Source organism: Budorcas taxicolor, chromosome 5 (assembly GCF_023091745.1).
Source record: "Budorcas taxicolor isolate Tak-1 chromosome 5, Takin1.1, whole genome shotgun sequence".
Lineage (NCBI taxonomy): Eukaryota > Metazoa > Chordata > Mammalia > Artiodactyla > Bovidae > Budorcas > Budorcas taxicolor.
In genome coordinates, this window is record NC_068914.1 from 147,754,676 (window position 1) to 147,771,373 (window position 16,698).

The 16,698-nt window shown below is 51.0% G+C and overlaps 1 protein-coding gene across 1 annotated transcript in view; it reads left to right on the forward strand.

Moving 5' to 3' along the window:
* The first annotated feature begins 211 nt into the window (after positions 1 to 211).
* VWF (von Willebrand factor) overlaps positions 212 to 16,698 on the forward strand; it is a 122,437-nt gene continuing 105,950 nt past the window's right edge. The window contains exons 1-6 of the mRNA XM_052641007.1: positions 212 to 360; positions 2,177 to 2,231; positions 3,720 to 3,884; positions 9,539 to 9,641; positions 9,916 to 10,124; positions 10,963 to 11,084. Of these exons, the coding sequence (XP_052496967.1) occupies positions 2,177 to 2,231; positions 3,720 to 3,884; positions 9,539 to 9,641; positions 9,916 to 10,124; positions 10,963 to 11,084 (654 nt within the window). The 5' untranslated portion in view covers positions 212 to 360. The remainder of the gene's footprint in view (positions 361 to 2,176; positions 2,232 to 3,719; positions 3,885 to 9,538; positions 9,642 to 9,915; positions 10,125 to 10,962; positions 11,085 to 16,698) is intronic.

The following is a 16,698-nucleotide window of genomic DNA, read 5'->3' on the forward strand; positions in this document are numbered from 1 at the left end:
CTGGGGCAGAGGCTATGAGGCCTCCCACCAAACTGTTCAAAGCCTTATCGCCTCGAAGGTGTTTCTAGTACCATTTCCGTCCATTGTTTCCTCTGGCTCATTAGGAGGAGGCCTGCCTCCTGTTGTGGCTGCTCACAGCTACTGCGGTGGGAAAAGAGGGGGGCGGGCGGGCTGACCGCAGACGTCACGATTTGGGCTTTATCTCCCCTCGGCCACAGGGTGTCCGCGGCCTGGGGATCACTCACCAGCAAGACTGTCCAAAGCCGCAGAAGTTCCTGGAGAGCATGGCCTAGGGCTGACTGCAGCACTGTGGAGGCTGAGCTTCCTTGGAGACACCTGCACCCCCTTCCACAGGGGAAGGTACGGGATTTGGGAGGAGGGTTGGCTCACTGTGGAATGAGATGCAGGACTGACCTCCCACCCCCTGCCCTGGGGACCTGGGGTTCTCCTTCCAAGGACTAGTGTGCCGGAGTGATTCACAGCCAAGGGCCCTCCTAATGCCGTCTTCTCCACCTGCCTCTGGGGGTTCTGTGACTGCTTCTGCTCCTGCCTGGGCTTTACTGCTTGTAGTGCTTGACCAGACAGGAGGAGACAAGCCCTACCCTCACCTCTGGGTAACTTCCGGAAGCAGCCTGATGTATGGCTGAGACCAAGGCTTGGCCATATTGGACATCAGAGTGTTCCTTCCCCAGAAGAATTATATGCGGATGGGGTTTGCCTCTCCCTTGTTTGGTCAGATGGGACAGTGGGTGGGAAAGGACCCCCCCCACCCTTGCCCCTCCCTGCCCAGGGAATGTCAGATGACAGAAAAGTGTTTCTCAGTTGTGTTCAACTCTCTGTGACCTCATGGACTGTAGCCCACCAGGCTCCTCTGTCCACGGGATTGTCCAGGCAAGAATACCAGAGTGGGTTGCCATTTCCTTCTCCTGGGGATCTTCCTGACTCAGGTTGGATCCCTGGGTCAGGAAGGATCTGCCCACATTGCAGGCAGACTCTTTACCATCTGAGCCATTAGGGAAGGCCAAATGAGAGACGCTGAACTTAATTTAGCTGCTTTTCCAGAGGAGACCGCTGTGGCTGGAGCTCTGAGGGACACAGGGTGTGCTCAGCCAGCCAAGATCAGTGGTCCCTTTCTTGGAGAGGGGGAGTCACGCCTCAGGGAACCTGCCTGCCGCCCGGGGCTGCTGGACTCCTGTCCACTTACCAGATCAACTCAGCAGACTTTTCCTGAACACCTCCTGGGTGCTGGGCATTGTGCTAGGTGCTGGGGTAGGGATGAGAGAGGGAGTTCGTGTACCTTGTGGATGCCTACATGTGTGCTTAAGTGGCTTCAGTCCTTAGCAGTTCCATGGACTGTAGCCAGCCAGGCTCCTCTGTCCATGAGGATTCTCCAGGCAAGAATACTGGAGTGGGCTGCCATGTCCTCTAGGGGATCTTCCCAACCCAGGGATGGAACCGTGTCTCTTATGTCTCCAGCACTGGTGGGTTCATTACTACTAGCACCACCTGGGAAGCCCACCTTGTGGGTGACTGCTCAGCAAGTCTGGTTCCTGAAGGTTCTCGAAGCTTGGTGCCTGTGGTAGGAATGGAAGTGTGAGACAGTTCCTCTTCTCCAGTTTCCTGCCAAGTGTGGAAGGATGAGGAGGAGGAGGGAATGAGCTGCTCCCTGCTCTGAGCTGCTGAAGGATCACGGAATGATAGGGGTCAGGCTGGCAGGGGGCGAGGGAGGGCAAGGCAGAGCTTTCCTCTCCGTGTGCTCAGGGACCCCTGTTTGGGGAAAGATGCCTGGTGTTCTGACCCAGTGATTATTACTCTTGGGCCTGACCTGGAGGACCAGCGGTCCATGTTTAGGTCTTGCCCAGCGGCTCAGCTGTAAAGAATCCACCTGCAGTGCAGGAGATGCCGGTTCGATCCCTGGGTGGGGAAGATCCCCTGGAGGAGGAAATGGCTATCCAGTCCAATATTCTGGCCTGGAGAATTCCATGAACAGAGGAAGCTGGTAGGCTATAGTCCACGGGGTCCCAAAGAGTTGGACACGACTGTAGCAACTGAGCACAGTCTATGTTTAAGGGGGAAATGAGGGTCATTCTTTTCTCTTGCTTAAAAAATTCTCCACACATCACGTGCGGCCAGTAGCACAGACCAGCAGCCACTCACCTCTGCCTCTTCTCCGCAGATGCTTCCCACCAGGCTCGCGAGGCTGCTGCTTGCTGTGGCCCTCACTTTGCCAGGTAGGTCCCATGGTGCTGCCCCTCTTCAATTCTGCCTCGGGCCATTGGGAACCTCCCCCTGCCAGGGGTCAGCAGGTGTGTCTAGAGCACACCTGTGTGTTTAGCCCTACGTTTGGCTCCTGTTGGGGCTGTGCAGTCACTGGGTGCCTGGTTAATTTCTTTTCTGCAGAGCCCACTGCTCCTGATGTGCGTTTCTCAAGGAGTTGGTGCCTGCAAGTGTCTTCTCTGATTGGGGAGTTAAGAAGCACCAGGGCTACACAGGACAGTCCTTTAGGATGGGGATGGAGGATGGGGGAAAAGGAACCCAAGACTTGGGTAGATTATTAGTTTTTGAATGGATGGCGGGGCTCATTTATTTGTGCAGCCGTACATCCCATAGTAGCGATGAAGAAGCCGAGGGTCAGAGAGGAAAAACAACTGCTCTAAAGTCTCATAGAACCAAGATCAGAGGTCAGTTCTCCTGCGTCTCAGGCCAGCTCTCCTCCACTGTAGACCCTGCCTTCTCCCCTCACTGAGATGCTGAGTCTGTGAATGGCAAAAGGGACCCTTTTCTGATCCTGGTCTCACCCTCGTCTCCACTTAGATTACTAGGTCAGCAGCATCCAACCCGCTGCCCACAGGGGCAGATGTTCTTTTGTTACTCCTCTGCATCTTCCTGTTAACTGTAACCCTAACCCTAGTAGGAGGGTCCTGGGCCAGAGGAGGCAGAAAACTTGGAGACTGACTGCTGTGATTTCCTACCTGCTAACACATACACATACGCACGTACACTGTGAGGTGAAGTTGGCAAGTGTCACCATACGATCTTGCAGGGGTTAACATTTCAAAGGTTCTATGCTCACTGATCTATTGATCTACTTAGAATTTAATATATTCAAGATATACCAGTAGATTAAAGGACACTCATTACAATCTATTTACACATCAGAAAATTGGAAAATGTTAGAACTTATACCAAATTCATTTCAATGCAAGGTACAATACAGCCCACCAAAAATCATGTTTTGGAAGTATGACATTATAAATTCTTCATAATATGTTGAGAAATAAACAGGTTATAAGTCCTTTGCTCAGTCAGTTTGCTGACAAATTTGCAAAAAAACTGTCATTGTTTATACACAGTAAGATAGAAATAAAAAGCAAACACTAACATGTCAACTCTAGTTACTGCTGAACGTTGGTTGCAGATGATTTTAACTTCCTTTTTTATTCTTCTTCAATATTTTCCAAATTTTCTCTAAGGAGCATGCGGTATACACTTCAAATCATCTGTCATTAAAACAGATCGATTTCCTGAAAAGCAGTTCTTCCATTATTGGGGAGTCCCGGGTCATTCTTGGGGGCTGAAAGCAACAGTTCTAGCGTCATTTAAAATGGAAAGTCCTTCCCTGTAGCCTGATTTCTGACAGCTGGAGCCTCATTTCTCCTGGGCTGCAGTAGTTTGAGCTGGTGGTACCTGCTGTACTCACGTGTGGCCTTTCCCTCCAGGGGCCCTTTGTGGAGAAGGGGCTCTTGGCAAGTCATCGATGGCCCGGTGCAGCCTCTTCGGAGCTGACTTCATCAACACCTTTGATGAGAGCATGTACAGCTTTGCGGGAGACTGTAGTTACCTCCTGGCAGGGGATTGCAAGACACACTCCTTCTCGATCGTAGGTGAGTCCTTGCCCTAATGGGAGGAATTCAGAGCAAGGGGGTGGGCAGGAGTGGGGGCAGCCTAGCTCATCCTTGGCAGGTGAGGGTGTCGGGTTGGGCTCTGAGGTTTCTCATTCTTACAACAGTGCTGAGCCAAGATCATGGTGGGGAACGGCCTCTCCACGACTTAGGGATTCCCTTGACTTCTCCCTGGGTCTCTTCCTGTGGAAGCCTCGTGGATGGAGAGTCTTCGTGCTTCTCCAGTGTTTAAGTCCATTGCTCTGGGTCCAGGCAACGCTCTGGAAGCCCTGAAGCATCAAGAGAAATGATGACCCAGAAAGTGGTTTGCAACAGCCCAAGCATGTAGAAAAGGGAAGGAAGGGTGCCTATTCCAGCTGGAGGTCAGAGTATCAGCTGATGTGGAACATCACCTGCGTTCCTGGCAGAGGGCTGATGCCAGGCCCATGTTATCTCTGCTCCCCTGAGGCAGCTCTGAGATGTGGGGAGCAGGCAGTCGCCTTGGTTTCACGCATGAAGAGTTGAAGCCCAAGGAGGCTGATGATCCTCCCAAGGGCTGACAGGTAAGATAGCAAGAGCTGGATTTTGATCCTGGGCTTGTCAGGAAGAAGGACCTTGCTCCTGTATTAAGGAGGGAGGGGACTGTCTGGGGCTGGGAGTGGGGCCGGAGGCAGCGATGGAATATTGCAGTTTGATGAGCTTCACACTCTAACAGTTCACGAGATGTGTGTGGTATGTGAGAGGGATCGTGTGAAACCCAGCAAAGGCAGAGTCCTTAGCTGTGGCGGGGCGGGGCAGGTGGAGAGGGAGATGGCAGTAGACTTACCCACACTGTCACAGCAAAATTTTTGTGGCAATTGTTATAAGGACAGCAAAGAAGACTTTACATGGCGGGGTGGGGGCACTGCAATGGGGGTTTTGCAGTAGAGGAAAGAATATAACAAGGATGAGTGGGGATTTATAGCCAAGGAGCCAGGTGTGGGTGGCTGGATAGAAATTTTTTAAAATATTTATTTACATTACTTATTTATTCAGCGGCGTTGGGTCTTGGTTGTGGCCTGTGAGGTCTTCACTGTGGTGTGCAAATTTCTCTCTAGTTATGGCACTCAGGCTTAGTTGCTCCGTGGCATGTGGGATCTTAGTTCCCTGATCAGGGGTCAAACCCATGTTCCCTCCATTGGAAAGTGGATTTTTAACCACTGGAAGGGAAGTCCCAGGACAGGAAATTACTAAGAGGAAATGTCAAGGGTCTTGGGGAGTCTGGCTAAACCAGCTTGACAGGGTTCTTGCTGATGGCAGGCCAGGGTGATGCAATGTGCAGAGTGGGTTATGAGGAATATAATTGGATATTGAGGGCAGGGGATTCTTGCTAAACTAACCACGATTCTTGCTACAATTGGACCAAGTAGGCCAGGGATAGAGTCTAGGTAGAGACCTAACCAAGCAGAAGGCTCAGAAAAGCCTTACTTAGGTGTGGTCAAGGAGACTTGGTCAAGGAGAGCATCTTGGTCAACACCCAGACCTCACATGAGAGATGCAGGCTCAGGGCTCTCGTGGTGTTAACTCCATCAGTTGGGACGACGGCTGCAGCACCTCTGTGTGCCAGTGCTGGGCAAGGCTTGGCCTGGCTGCTGAGTGAACTGACAGCTGGCCTTAGCTCTGGGCTCTCCTGCTTCATTTTTTTTAATTAATTAATTTTTGGCTGTACTACCCTGCATGTCAGCTTCCTTGGCAGCTCAGATGGTAAAAGAGACTAGGTTTGATCCCTGGGTTGGGAAGATCCCCTGGAGAAGGGTGACTGCACCCATGAAATTAAAAGATGCTCCTTGGAAGGAAAGCTATGGCAAACCTAGACAGTATATTACAAAGCATAGACATCACTTTGCTGACCAAGGTCCATTTAGTGAAAGCTATGACTTTTCCAGTAGTCATGTATGGATGTGAGAGTTGGACCTAAAGATGGCTGAGCACCAAAGAACTGATGCTTTTGAACTCTGGTGCTAGAGAAGACTCTTGAGAGTCCCTAGGACTGCAAAGAGATCAAGCAAGTCAATCCTAAAGGAAATCAACCCTGAATATTCATTGGAAGGACTGAAGCTGAAGGCCCAGGTCCTTCCTCCTCAAGTGGTCCCAGTGTTTATCTCAGTGGATTTCTCCACCTTGGAAGTCACGGTGCACTTGTTTTATTTTAAAGTGTTCATGTGTGAGGTGGTACAGCATTTGTCTTTCTCTATCTGCCGTATTTCACTTAGTACAGTGCCCTTCAGTTCCACCCATGTTGTCGTAAATGCACTGTGAGCACTTGGGGACTTGTCTCTCAAGGTCAAAGTAACGCTGACCTCCCCTCCATACGTCTATGCAGGTGGTGTCAGAAGTCTGGCCTCTCTGGCCATCCTTCTTTGGGTTTCAGGGGCCAGGAGGAATGGACGGGCTGAGTTAGGACTCTAATTCAGAGATACTCTCTCTGTGTTCTTCTTCTTTTCTTTTATCAACTTGCTCTTGTTGCCTGTCAGTTTTCTGGAAGGTAATTGGCCTAAGTCAGGCTATGAATCAATCACATTTCAATGCAGATTTGTTTAATTCTCACCCCAGATTGTGCTGCTATTCTATAACGCTGGAGAAAATGGGCAGCTACTTTGTCTGTTTTGGATGGTGAGGGTGGGGTGTTGGCAGGACACGGGTAATCTGAGGAACTGGGCTGGGTAGGGTGGGCTGGCATGATTGCTCCGGGGAAGAGGGGGCGCCGGGTCAGGGGAAGGGACCTGGGAGCCCTGGAGGCTGCCCTTCAGTCCTGCAGGCACAGCTATGCCCTCCCCCACGCCTGTGCTCCATTGTTCTCCAATGACATCCTGTTTCCTCACTTCCAAATCGCAAATTCCCGTTCCTCTCCTGTGGACCTTGTCCACATCCTGGGTAAAGTGTTTGTGTCTGAGCATGCAGGGCCACCTGGTGCAAAGGGGAGGCTCTTTGACCTGGTGCTGGCTCCCGGCCAGCAGGCTCCATCCAGGGACTCAGCTCCTAGCTGGCCAGCACGGGGACCTGGGAGAGATCTTGGGAGTCCTGGTGGCCCCCACACTGGGATCTGGCTCCCATAGCAGCCCCAAGAGCCATGGACAACCTACACTGTTCTGAGTGAGCTCCCAGCCTGAGACTCTTGTCTCTACCTCAGGGTGTCGTGGCCAGGTCAGATCAATCACTGCTGTGCAGCTTTAGGCTGATGTCCACCTGCATCAGAGTCGCAGGGTGGAGGACGGAGTGTTTATTAGAGGTGCGGATCAGTGAGTCCCACACTTGGAAGGCAGAGACAGCACTCGGGTTGAACTCGGCTTCCTAGGGTGCTCCTCACTCACCTAGAGGAGGTCTTGCTTCCTCACTTAGATCCTCAGTCTCCGAGTTCAAGAGGCCAGAAAGGAGACGGCATATAGTGGGAGCTTCCCTGGCTCGCCCATGAGATGGATACCTTGCCCTTCCTCTGGCAAGCACAGGAAGTGCAGACCTCCTGGTCTGCAGGGCGTGGGAGTGTTCCCCGACCCTGGGCTCGCTGGCGGTTTCTAACGGCTGCCCATCATCAGGGTCCTTCCCAAGTTCTGCCAGGAGAGTAGGAGGCAAATAAAGAACAGGACTGATGGTGGGTTCTCCCCTGCATTAGCGGTTCACAACCCTGAGCACTCAGATGCTCCTTTAAGAAGTTTTTGTGACAAAGGGAGGTTTGGACTTGGAGTCAGAAAGCCCGGTGCGGTTAGTGGTATAAGCTAGTAGTTCTCAACCTGGGTGATTTTCCCCCCAGAGGACATGGAGCCTAGAGGCATTTGGGGTTGTCACAACTGGGGGTGGACACTAGTGGCATCTGACAGGCAGACTCCAAGGATGCTGCTAATGACCTACATGCACAGAGTGGCCCCCACAGCAGAGAAGTATCTGGCCCCCAGTGTCAACAGCGCCGAGGTGGAGAAAACCTGTTGTATACTTGGGCCTCAGTCTCTCCATCTGTAAAATGGAGTCAGTTAGGCCAATGTTTTGGAACTGAGTCAAAAACTATGGGTCATAAAATGAATATTATTGTTGTCTCCAGCATTAAAAAAAATTAAACAGAAAAGATTAGAAGACTTCTGAAATTACCAGAGCTCATGGCTCTGGTAAGGGTAAGGGTGTCGTGGGAAATGTGTGTGTGTGCACACTGGATCATGAAGTCATTGGTGTTTTTACTCCACTTTCTGGGCAAGAACTTTTTAAAAATTTATTTTCTCAGACAGTAAAGAATCTGCCTGCAAAGCAGGTGACCCAGGTTCGATCCCTGGGTCAAGAAAGATGCCCTGGAGAAGGGAATGGCAACCCACTCCAGTATTCTTGCCTGGAGAATGCCACGGACAGAGGAGCCTGGTGGGCTACAGTCCATGGGGTTGCAAATGAGTTGGACAAGACCGAGCGACTAATACTTTCACGTTTTTTGAATTACAACGCTGTGTTTATTACTGCTGTACAACAAAGTGACTCAGTTATACATGCATACATACACACACACATTCTTTTTCATATTCTTTTCCATTATGTTTATCATAGGATATTGAATATAGTTCCCTGTGCTATACAGTAGGACCTTGCTGTTTATGCATCCTGGGAATCCCAGACTTCCAGTCCAGCCTTCTCCCCCCTCCCCTTGCCAATCGCCAGTCTGTTCTCTATGTCCTTGATTCTGTTTCGTAGGTATGTTCATCTATGTCATATTTAAGATTCCCCGTATAAGTGAGCTCATATGGTATTTGTCTGTCTCTTCCTGACTTATTTCACTTAGTATGATAATCTCTAGCCCCAGCCACGTTGAGGCAAATGGCATTGTATTCGTTTTCATGGCTAAGCAGTATTCCGTTGTGTGTGTGTATCACTCTTCCTTACCCATTCCTCTCTGCTGGTAGACACTCAGGTTGCTTCCATGTCTTGGTTATTGTAAACAGTGCTGTTGTGAACATAGGGACGCATGTATCTTTTTGAACTACAGTTTTATCTGGATATACGCCTACGGGTGGCATCACTGGATCATATGGAAACTATTTTGAATTTTTTGAGTAATTGCCATACTATTTTCCATAGTAGTTGCACCAATTTACAATCCCACCAACAGTGTAGGAGGGTTCCCTTTCTAAGAGACCATTTTAAATAACATATCCCAGAGGTCATGTCACCAATAACTCACATGGTGGCTTTGAATTCACTGCTTTACAATGTATTTGACTCATGCTTAATTTTATCTTTATACTTTGATTGTAAGCTCCCAGAAGGAAGGAGTCAGGATTTTACATTTTCCTTATGGCAACCCACTCCAGTATTCTTGCCTGGAAAACCACATGGATGGAGAAGCCTGGTGGGCTACAGTCCACGGGGTCACAAAGAGCCGGACACGACTGAGTGACTTCACTTTAAAGGAATAGACTATTAGAGGGCCTCGTATACAGAAGGCACTCAATAAATATTTCTAGATGTATGGAAAGATGAGTGAGCATATGAGATTTGGGGGGAGATTTCTGTTGCCCATTTGTTAACTCTTTGCGGGGGAGTTTCCCCCTGAGATAAGATTACAGAGATGATGGTTATAAATAAATGCATTCACGGTTTTTGGGTGATAATTGCTACCCTGTTTAAATAATTCTTTTCTTTTTCAGGGGACTTCCAAGCTGGTAGAAGAGTGGGTCTCTCTGTGTACCTCGGGGAATTTTTCGACATCCATGTGTTTGTCAACGGTACTGTGCTGCAGGGGGGCCAGCAGTAAGTCGGAGCCCAGAAAGTTCAAATTAGAAGAGGCCCTGGGAATTCCCCTTGTGCTCGCCCTCATTTTTCAGACAAAGGAGTGGGGCCCAGAGAGAGAAAGTACATGTGCCCGGAGGAGGTGAGAAGGGTTGGTGAGAGTGGGGAATCCTGACTCCGAGACCAGGCTCTCAGCTTCTGCATGGCAGTCTGAACCCTGCAGAACAGGGTCAGGTTGATGGGTGGAGGGACTCCCAGAAAACGGCCCCTTCCTGAGCTCCTCCTGTCTCCCCAGTGTCTCCATGCCCTATGCCACCAGAGGGCTGTACCTGGACACCGAGGCTGGGTACCACAAGCTGTCCAGCGAGTCTTATGGCTTTGTGGCCAGGATCGACAGCAGCGGGAACTTCCAAATCCTGCTGTCGGACAGACACTTCAACAAGACCTGTGGGCTGTGCGGTGACTTTAACATCTTTGCCGAAGATGACTTCAGGACTCAAGAAGGTTAGATTTTCTGGGACAGCATTCCCAGAGGGCGTGGTTGTGTTACCCTGCTCACCAACCTACACTGGGACTCCTCCCCTGGTGCTCTACCTTCCCTGAGTCCTCACCTCAATTTATCTCATGAACTTTATCTCAGCATTCCGCCTCAAGGCCTAGATCCGTCCTCAAATCAGATCTTGGGGATCCTCAGACCTGACTTGGTTCAACTTTGAATTCCCCACATGGTAGATGTTTGATAAATGCTGGATGATCTGAACAGGACCTCCTGTGCCACTGTGATGGAACTTCGCACATGAAATCTATAAAAGGTGGTCCTCTGCACTGCCCAAAAGGCCAGTTTATGTGTACGTGTGCACGTGTGTGTGCGTGCATGTGTGTGTTCATGAGAAATAGGAAGTATAGTGATATGGACTATGTGAAAACCACTGCTAATCCTCATTTTTCTTCTGGAAATTTCAATTACATAAACACTTATGTGGGCTACCCTGGTGGCTCAGAAAAGAATCCTGGTGGTAAAGAACCTGCCAGCCAATGCAAGAGACATGGGTTTGATCCCTGGATTGGGAAGATCCCCTGCAGGAGGAAATGGCAACCCACTCCAGTATTCTTGCCTGGAAAATTCCCAAGCACAGAGGAGCCCACTGTAGTGGGCTACAATCCATGGGGTCACAAAGAGTCGGACATGATTGAGTAACTAAATAACATCAAAACCCCTGCTGCAGAGGCCTATGTTCAAATGTAAACAAAGCTGATTCAGGTGCCTACAGACCTGGAGTTTTCACCCAGCAGTCCCAGGTCTCATGACCATGGCTCCATCCTCCTGAACCTTTCTCTACAGGAACCCTGACCTCAGACCCCTACGACTTTGCAAACTCCTGGGCCCTGAGCAGTGAGGAGCAGCGGTGCCCACGGGTGTCCCCTCCCAGCAGCTCCTGCAACATCTCTTCTGAGCTGCAGAAGGTGGGTCATCTAGGCTGGGCGTGATCTGGGTGGTTCGGGGCTTTAGGAGTCAAGAGGCAAAATGAGGTCCCATCCCAGGTCCTCCATCCTGGGGAGGACAGGGTCCACGCTAGAGGGTCCCTCTGGCTGCTCTGCGTCCCGTGCACCGCTTTCCTCTGGAAAACCAGCTGTGGTTAGAGTTGGGCTGACCCTAATCTTGTTAATAATACTGTCCTGGGCCTGGAACTCTAGAGATGGGCCTGGTCCAATGAGTCAGTACAGCAAGTTATTATACTTTCCTGTTTTACATTCCAACGCCCCCTCAGCCCCAGATATCCCCACTGTCACCTGCTACCTGTCTGAAATTCTGCTGTGGAAAACCATTTAAAAAAATATTTATTTTTGGGCACTCTGGGTCTTCGTTGCTTTGCCGGTTGCGGTCCCTGGCCTATTCACTGTGGTGGCTCCTCTGGTTGCAGAGCATGGGCTCTAGGGCGTGCAGGCTGCAGTAGCTGTGGCTCGCAGGCTTAGTTGCTCCGGCCAGGAATCGAACCCGCGTCCCCTGCATTGCGGGTGGATTCTTATTCATTGTGCCACCAAGGAAGTCTAGAAAACCATATCTTTTTAAGGGCCAGATAAGTGGTTGTTATAAAGCACAAACAGGGGGCAAGTCTCACTAATAATCAGCAGGGAGGGGGTTACTTTACATTTGGGTGGGGGAGGGGAGACGTTGTGGGGAAGGGAGGGGCAGGGCCTGCTACCAGCCACCAGCTTGGATATTGTCAAAGTTTCCTGAGGCTGGAGTGGCTGACTGTCTCAAACCCAGTGACTTACAGCTATGGATATATATTCTTACAGTACAGGAGTCCAGAAGGCTGAATTTGGTTTCAAGGTGTCTGCAGAGCTGGGTCCCTCCGGAGGTCTAGGGGAGAGACCCCCTCTCTCTTCCAGGTCCTTGGGTGCAGGTCCCCTTGGCTTGTGGCCCCATCCCTTCACTCGCTCCCTCCATGGTCACGTGGCTTCCTTGTCCACGTGCTTCCATCTGAGTCTCAGCTCCGGTGGTGACTCTGCCCATCTCTCCCCCAGTTCTTAGCAGCTCCTTCCTCTTCAGGGTTACCCTTTATGATCCCACTTGGGGAGAAGGGGTCCAGGTGGGAGTGAGCTGCAGGACGTACCTTGCCTCCGCCTTCTGTAGGTGGAGACAAGATGGTCTGTGCTTCTGTGTGGGGGGTGTTGGGAGGATGACGCTTTAGGTGGGAAAGACCTCCCTCGATGGAGGACCTCCTCTTCTCAGGGGTCAGGCTGCCAGGGCTGAGGGAGGAGGGAGCAGTATGGCTCCGGGGTGCGGCTGGGCTCTTGTCAACATGCAGTGCCCTGAACAGGCTGCGCTCAGAGACTCCGCCGCTGTCTGGGGATTGAGATCCTTGTAAGTCAGCTTCCCGGAAAGTGGAAGTTTGTGAGCAGGGAGTGGCTCTCAGGGTGTGAGAGAGGCAGGGCTGTGCAGGGGGAGAAGCTGAATGCTGTGTAGTTCCAATCAAGGCCTCAGCTGGCCCTTCAAGGAGTTCTGAAAGCTGGGTGGCCCCATGGGGCGAGGGGGGCCCACATTGACCAGTCGGTCACTGGGTGGAGGCTGCCTCTGGACGAGGAGGCAGGATAGCTCCCCTAGACTGAGGGCAGTGCCTGCAGAAAGACTCGGCTATGAGCCCCCAGCAGCCAATGTGCTCAGCTTCCGGTGGGTGAGTCCTGCTCCGAAGGGCGTCTGCATTGCATGCAATGTCCCCTGTAGAGCTTGGCTACCTGACAGCGTCACCTCCCTGCCTCCCATCCAGGGAGCATGCACGATGTTCCAACCTACCATCGTGCAGGGAGAGGGTGACCTCTGCTTATCCCCAGAACCACTGCCATGATGGGACTTGACAGGCCAAGTAAGCCCCTCCTCTGGGACTGTGTGGTTGTGCAGAGTGATGAGGAAACCAGAGCTGGGTGGAGAGGTGCGATTAAGGAGCTGCCCTGAGTCATCAGCGAGCACTGCAGAGTCAGAGTCCACACCCTGCCCTGCCCCCTCCTCCGCTGTTCTGGCTGTACCACCTCAGGCCACCCAAGTGATGATTCCAGACTTGTTTTCCCTCAGGAGTCTGGCTCCATGAATCTTGCTGCCTTCAGCTCTAAAACTCTTTGATTGTGTGTTTCTCTGGGTTGAGCTAAAGAGAGAGTTGATAATAGAGCTTCCCTGGTGGCTCAGATGCCTCCAATGCAGGAGACCTGGGTTTGATCCCTGGGTCGGGAAAATCCCTTGGAGGAGGGCATGGCAACCCACTCCAGTGTTCTTGTCTGGGAAATCCCTATGGACAGAGGAGCCTGGAGGGCTACAATCCATGAGGTCACAAAGAGGTGGACACAACTGAAGTGACTAACACTTTCACTCAGTAAATATTCAATGGATGGATGGATGCAAATTAGATGGGGTCATTTATCCAGGGAATGGGCCACCCCACAATCATAACTGAGGATTCTTCATTTGTAGAACAAATCTGCACATAAGTGGAGAAACTCTAGCTTACTCCTATTCCAGAAGCTAAATAAAACTCACCACAGCACACACACACACACCCTTACCTTAGCATGAGAAAGCTTCATTATTAGTTACTGTCTTTCCACTTTCAAGGAACAGTTATCTTCTGAACCAAGGAGTATGTCAGGCGCAGGAAAATGCTCTGGGTCATGCTCATTTCAGCTGCCTACACTGGAAACACAATCTCTAATGAATCAACAAGTCCATTCCTAACGCCTCTTTTCCTTGGGTTTCCAGCGTTTCAGTGGTGCTAGGGTTTCCCAGCTAGTCCCTAAACATCTCTGTCACCTAGAACATAGCACAGAACTGGCAGCTGAGAGACAGGCTGAGTTCCAAACCCCGGGAGGAGAGGGTGTTGTCTTGGGAAAGGGGGTAGTTCCCTCTTCTTTTCAGGAAAACGTTGAAATAGCAGACACTTTGCCCTTGTAGCCCTTCCAGCTTTCCTATCCCTGGACCATTTACCAGACTGATAACTCTGGGGAGGACACTTGCCTTCTCTAAGCCTCAGTTTCCACATATGTAAAAGAAACACAGGACAAGTGCCTGCTCCACGTATCCTTACGGGCTACCATAAGGATAAAAGGATACATGTGGAGTGCTTAGCCCAGTGGGGCTCAATTGGCTGAGCTGTTATTGTTGTTATTATTACTTCTGAGTTTGCATTTGCCCCTGGGGTGGCCGCACTTTGAGAGCAGGAGTGGGGTGCTGCTGCTGTTGCTGCTAAGTCGCTTCAGTCGTGTCCTACTCTGTGTGACCCCATAGATGGCAGCCCACCAGACTCCGCCATCCCTGGGATTCTCCAGGCAAGAACACTGGAGTGGGTTGCTATTTTCTTCTCCAATGCATGAAAGTGAAAAGTGAAAGTGAAGTCGCTCAGTCGTGACCGACTAGTACAGCCCACCAAGCTCAGGCCAAACACACACAACACTTGAAGTGCTAAGCTCAAAATTCCTTCTTTCTCTCCTCCTCTCCAGCTATAACCCCATTATTTCTGGGGCAGTTGAGCACAGCGTGGGGTTAGAAGGAGAGTGAGGTTCAGAGGCACCTGGACACGGAGGGTGGGGAACAGGCAGAAGCCAGCTTTCCTTCTGGGGCTGCTTGTAACCCAGGGGAATTTGGGGCTGAGGGGGCTCCAGGGGCCCTGAGCAGCGAGGAGTAGAGAAGAAGGGATTTTATCATCTCTTCCTTTTGTTTCCAAACTTAAACTTCCACCTATGGTTGTAGTTAGCTGTCTTCTGCCCTTTCCAGTGTTCTCTAGGCAGGGGTAGGATTGAGGTGTGTGACGGGGGATAGGAGGGGTAGGGGGTGGGGGGGTTAGTTGGCGAGTTAGGTGGGCAGCTCATGGGCACCGCTGACACCCAGGGCATGGGCTTTGTCTCACTTTAGTTTGCAAAACACAGGCATCACAGGATAAGCTCAAGATAAATGCTCCCACCCTCAGGGTATAAAGGAATACTCTCATTTACACCTAAGAAGTAGGGGGTGAAGACAGGATTTCCAAACGGGGAAATCTGATACAGAGGCCTGAGTGGAGGAGGCAGCCTGGCACTCTGTCTCCTGGAGACAGAGGGGGATGGGAGGTGGGGGCAGAGAATCCACAGAGGCCCTGTTTGTTTCCCCTGGGCCTTTGGGAGCTCCAGCTGTACACTCGCTACTCACTTTGTCTTCTGGGTGTTAAGGTTCTTACTAACCAGTGTCCTGGGAGCAGTTTAAGAAACTGGTTACTAAGTTCTCAGAGCTGGGCCAAGGCCCCCGAACTCACACCTCCCAAGGCACAAGTTCCTCCCGAACTCCAGTTTCAGGCTGTTTACCTGAGAAGAGGGGGCGGGGCTTCATCATCCAATCAGGCTGTGTTTGTCCACCAGCGGGGCGCCCTCATTGGCTGGGAAGCACAAAGACATCTCCAGGGAGGTGATAACTGCCATCTCTGGAATTGTCTACAGCCTGTTGGGTGTCACTGGGTCACTGGGTTCAGTCAGAAGTCAGGGCTGGTAAATACCCTTACAAGTGTCTGCCACTGTGGCCAAGTGTTCGGTAGGGGAGATGGTGCTGACCCAGCTGCCAGGAGCTCTCTGTCTTTCCGAGGTAGCAGCAAGGAGTCAGCTCGTTGAGAGCCAGGTCATATTACTTATACCCAGGGGAATGAATGTTTCCTTGTTATGCCAACAAACCAGAGCCTCTCTACTGGGATGCATAATGGCTTGTTTGATTGCACACAGATTTGCCGTTCTATTTAGCTTCTCCGAGGGCAGGGCTGCTGGCGTCTGGGGCTTAGGGTGCAGACCTAGTAATAAAAAGTGCCAAGCTATAGATACTCAAATAATTGGTATTCATTTGCAGGTAACTCCACTGCACAGTGAAGGTTTTAGAAAGATCCTTAGGTCACTTAAAAAAAAAAAATCTGACAGCCTCGGAAGTGTCAGCGTAGGTTGAACCTTAGACAGGGGTCTTAGTTTTTATCCTGCAGTCCTGTCTGCAGTGTGAAGGCCAGGGCTCCGGGAGGCTGGGTGGGGGATGCATCTGGTCTATGCGATGTTCTTTCTAATTAGAAAAAGACACCCTTTTCTTGAGACACTTTACCATCCTCTGCTGGGAAAGTGCTGTTTTAAGGAATTTAGGGAGTGTTAGTCGCTTAGTTCAGAGAAGGCAATGGCCTTCCACTCCAGTACTCTTGCCTGGAAAATCCCATGGATGGGAGGAGCCTGGTGGGCTACAGTCCATGGGGTTGCTAAGAGTTGGACACGACTGAGTGACTTCACTTTCACTTTCATGAATGGAGAAGGAAATGGCAACCCACTCCAGTGTTCTTGCCTGGAGAATCCCAGGGACCGAGGAACCTGGTGGGCTGCCGTCTATGGGGTCGCACAGAGTCGGACACGACTGAAGTGACTTAGCAGAAGCAGCAGCAGCAGTCGCTTAGTCATGTCCAACTTGTTGTGACCCCATGGGCTGTAGCCTGCCAGACTCATCTGTCTGTGGAATTCTCCAGGTAAGAATACCAGAATGGGTCGACATTCTTTTCTCCAGGGGATCTTCCTGACCCAGGGATCAAATCTGGGTCTC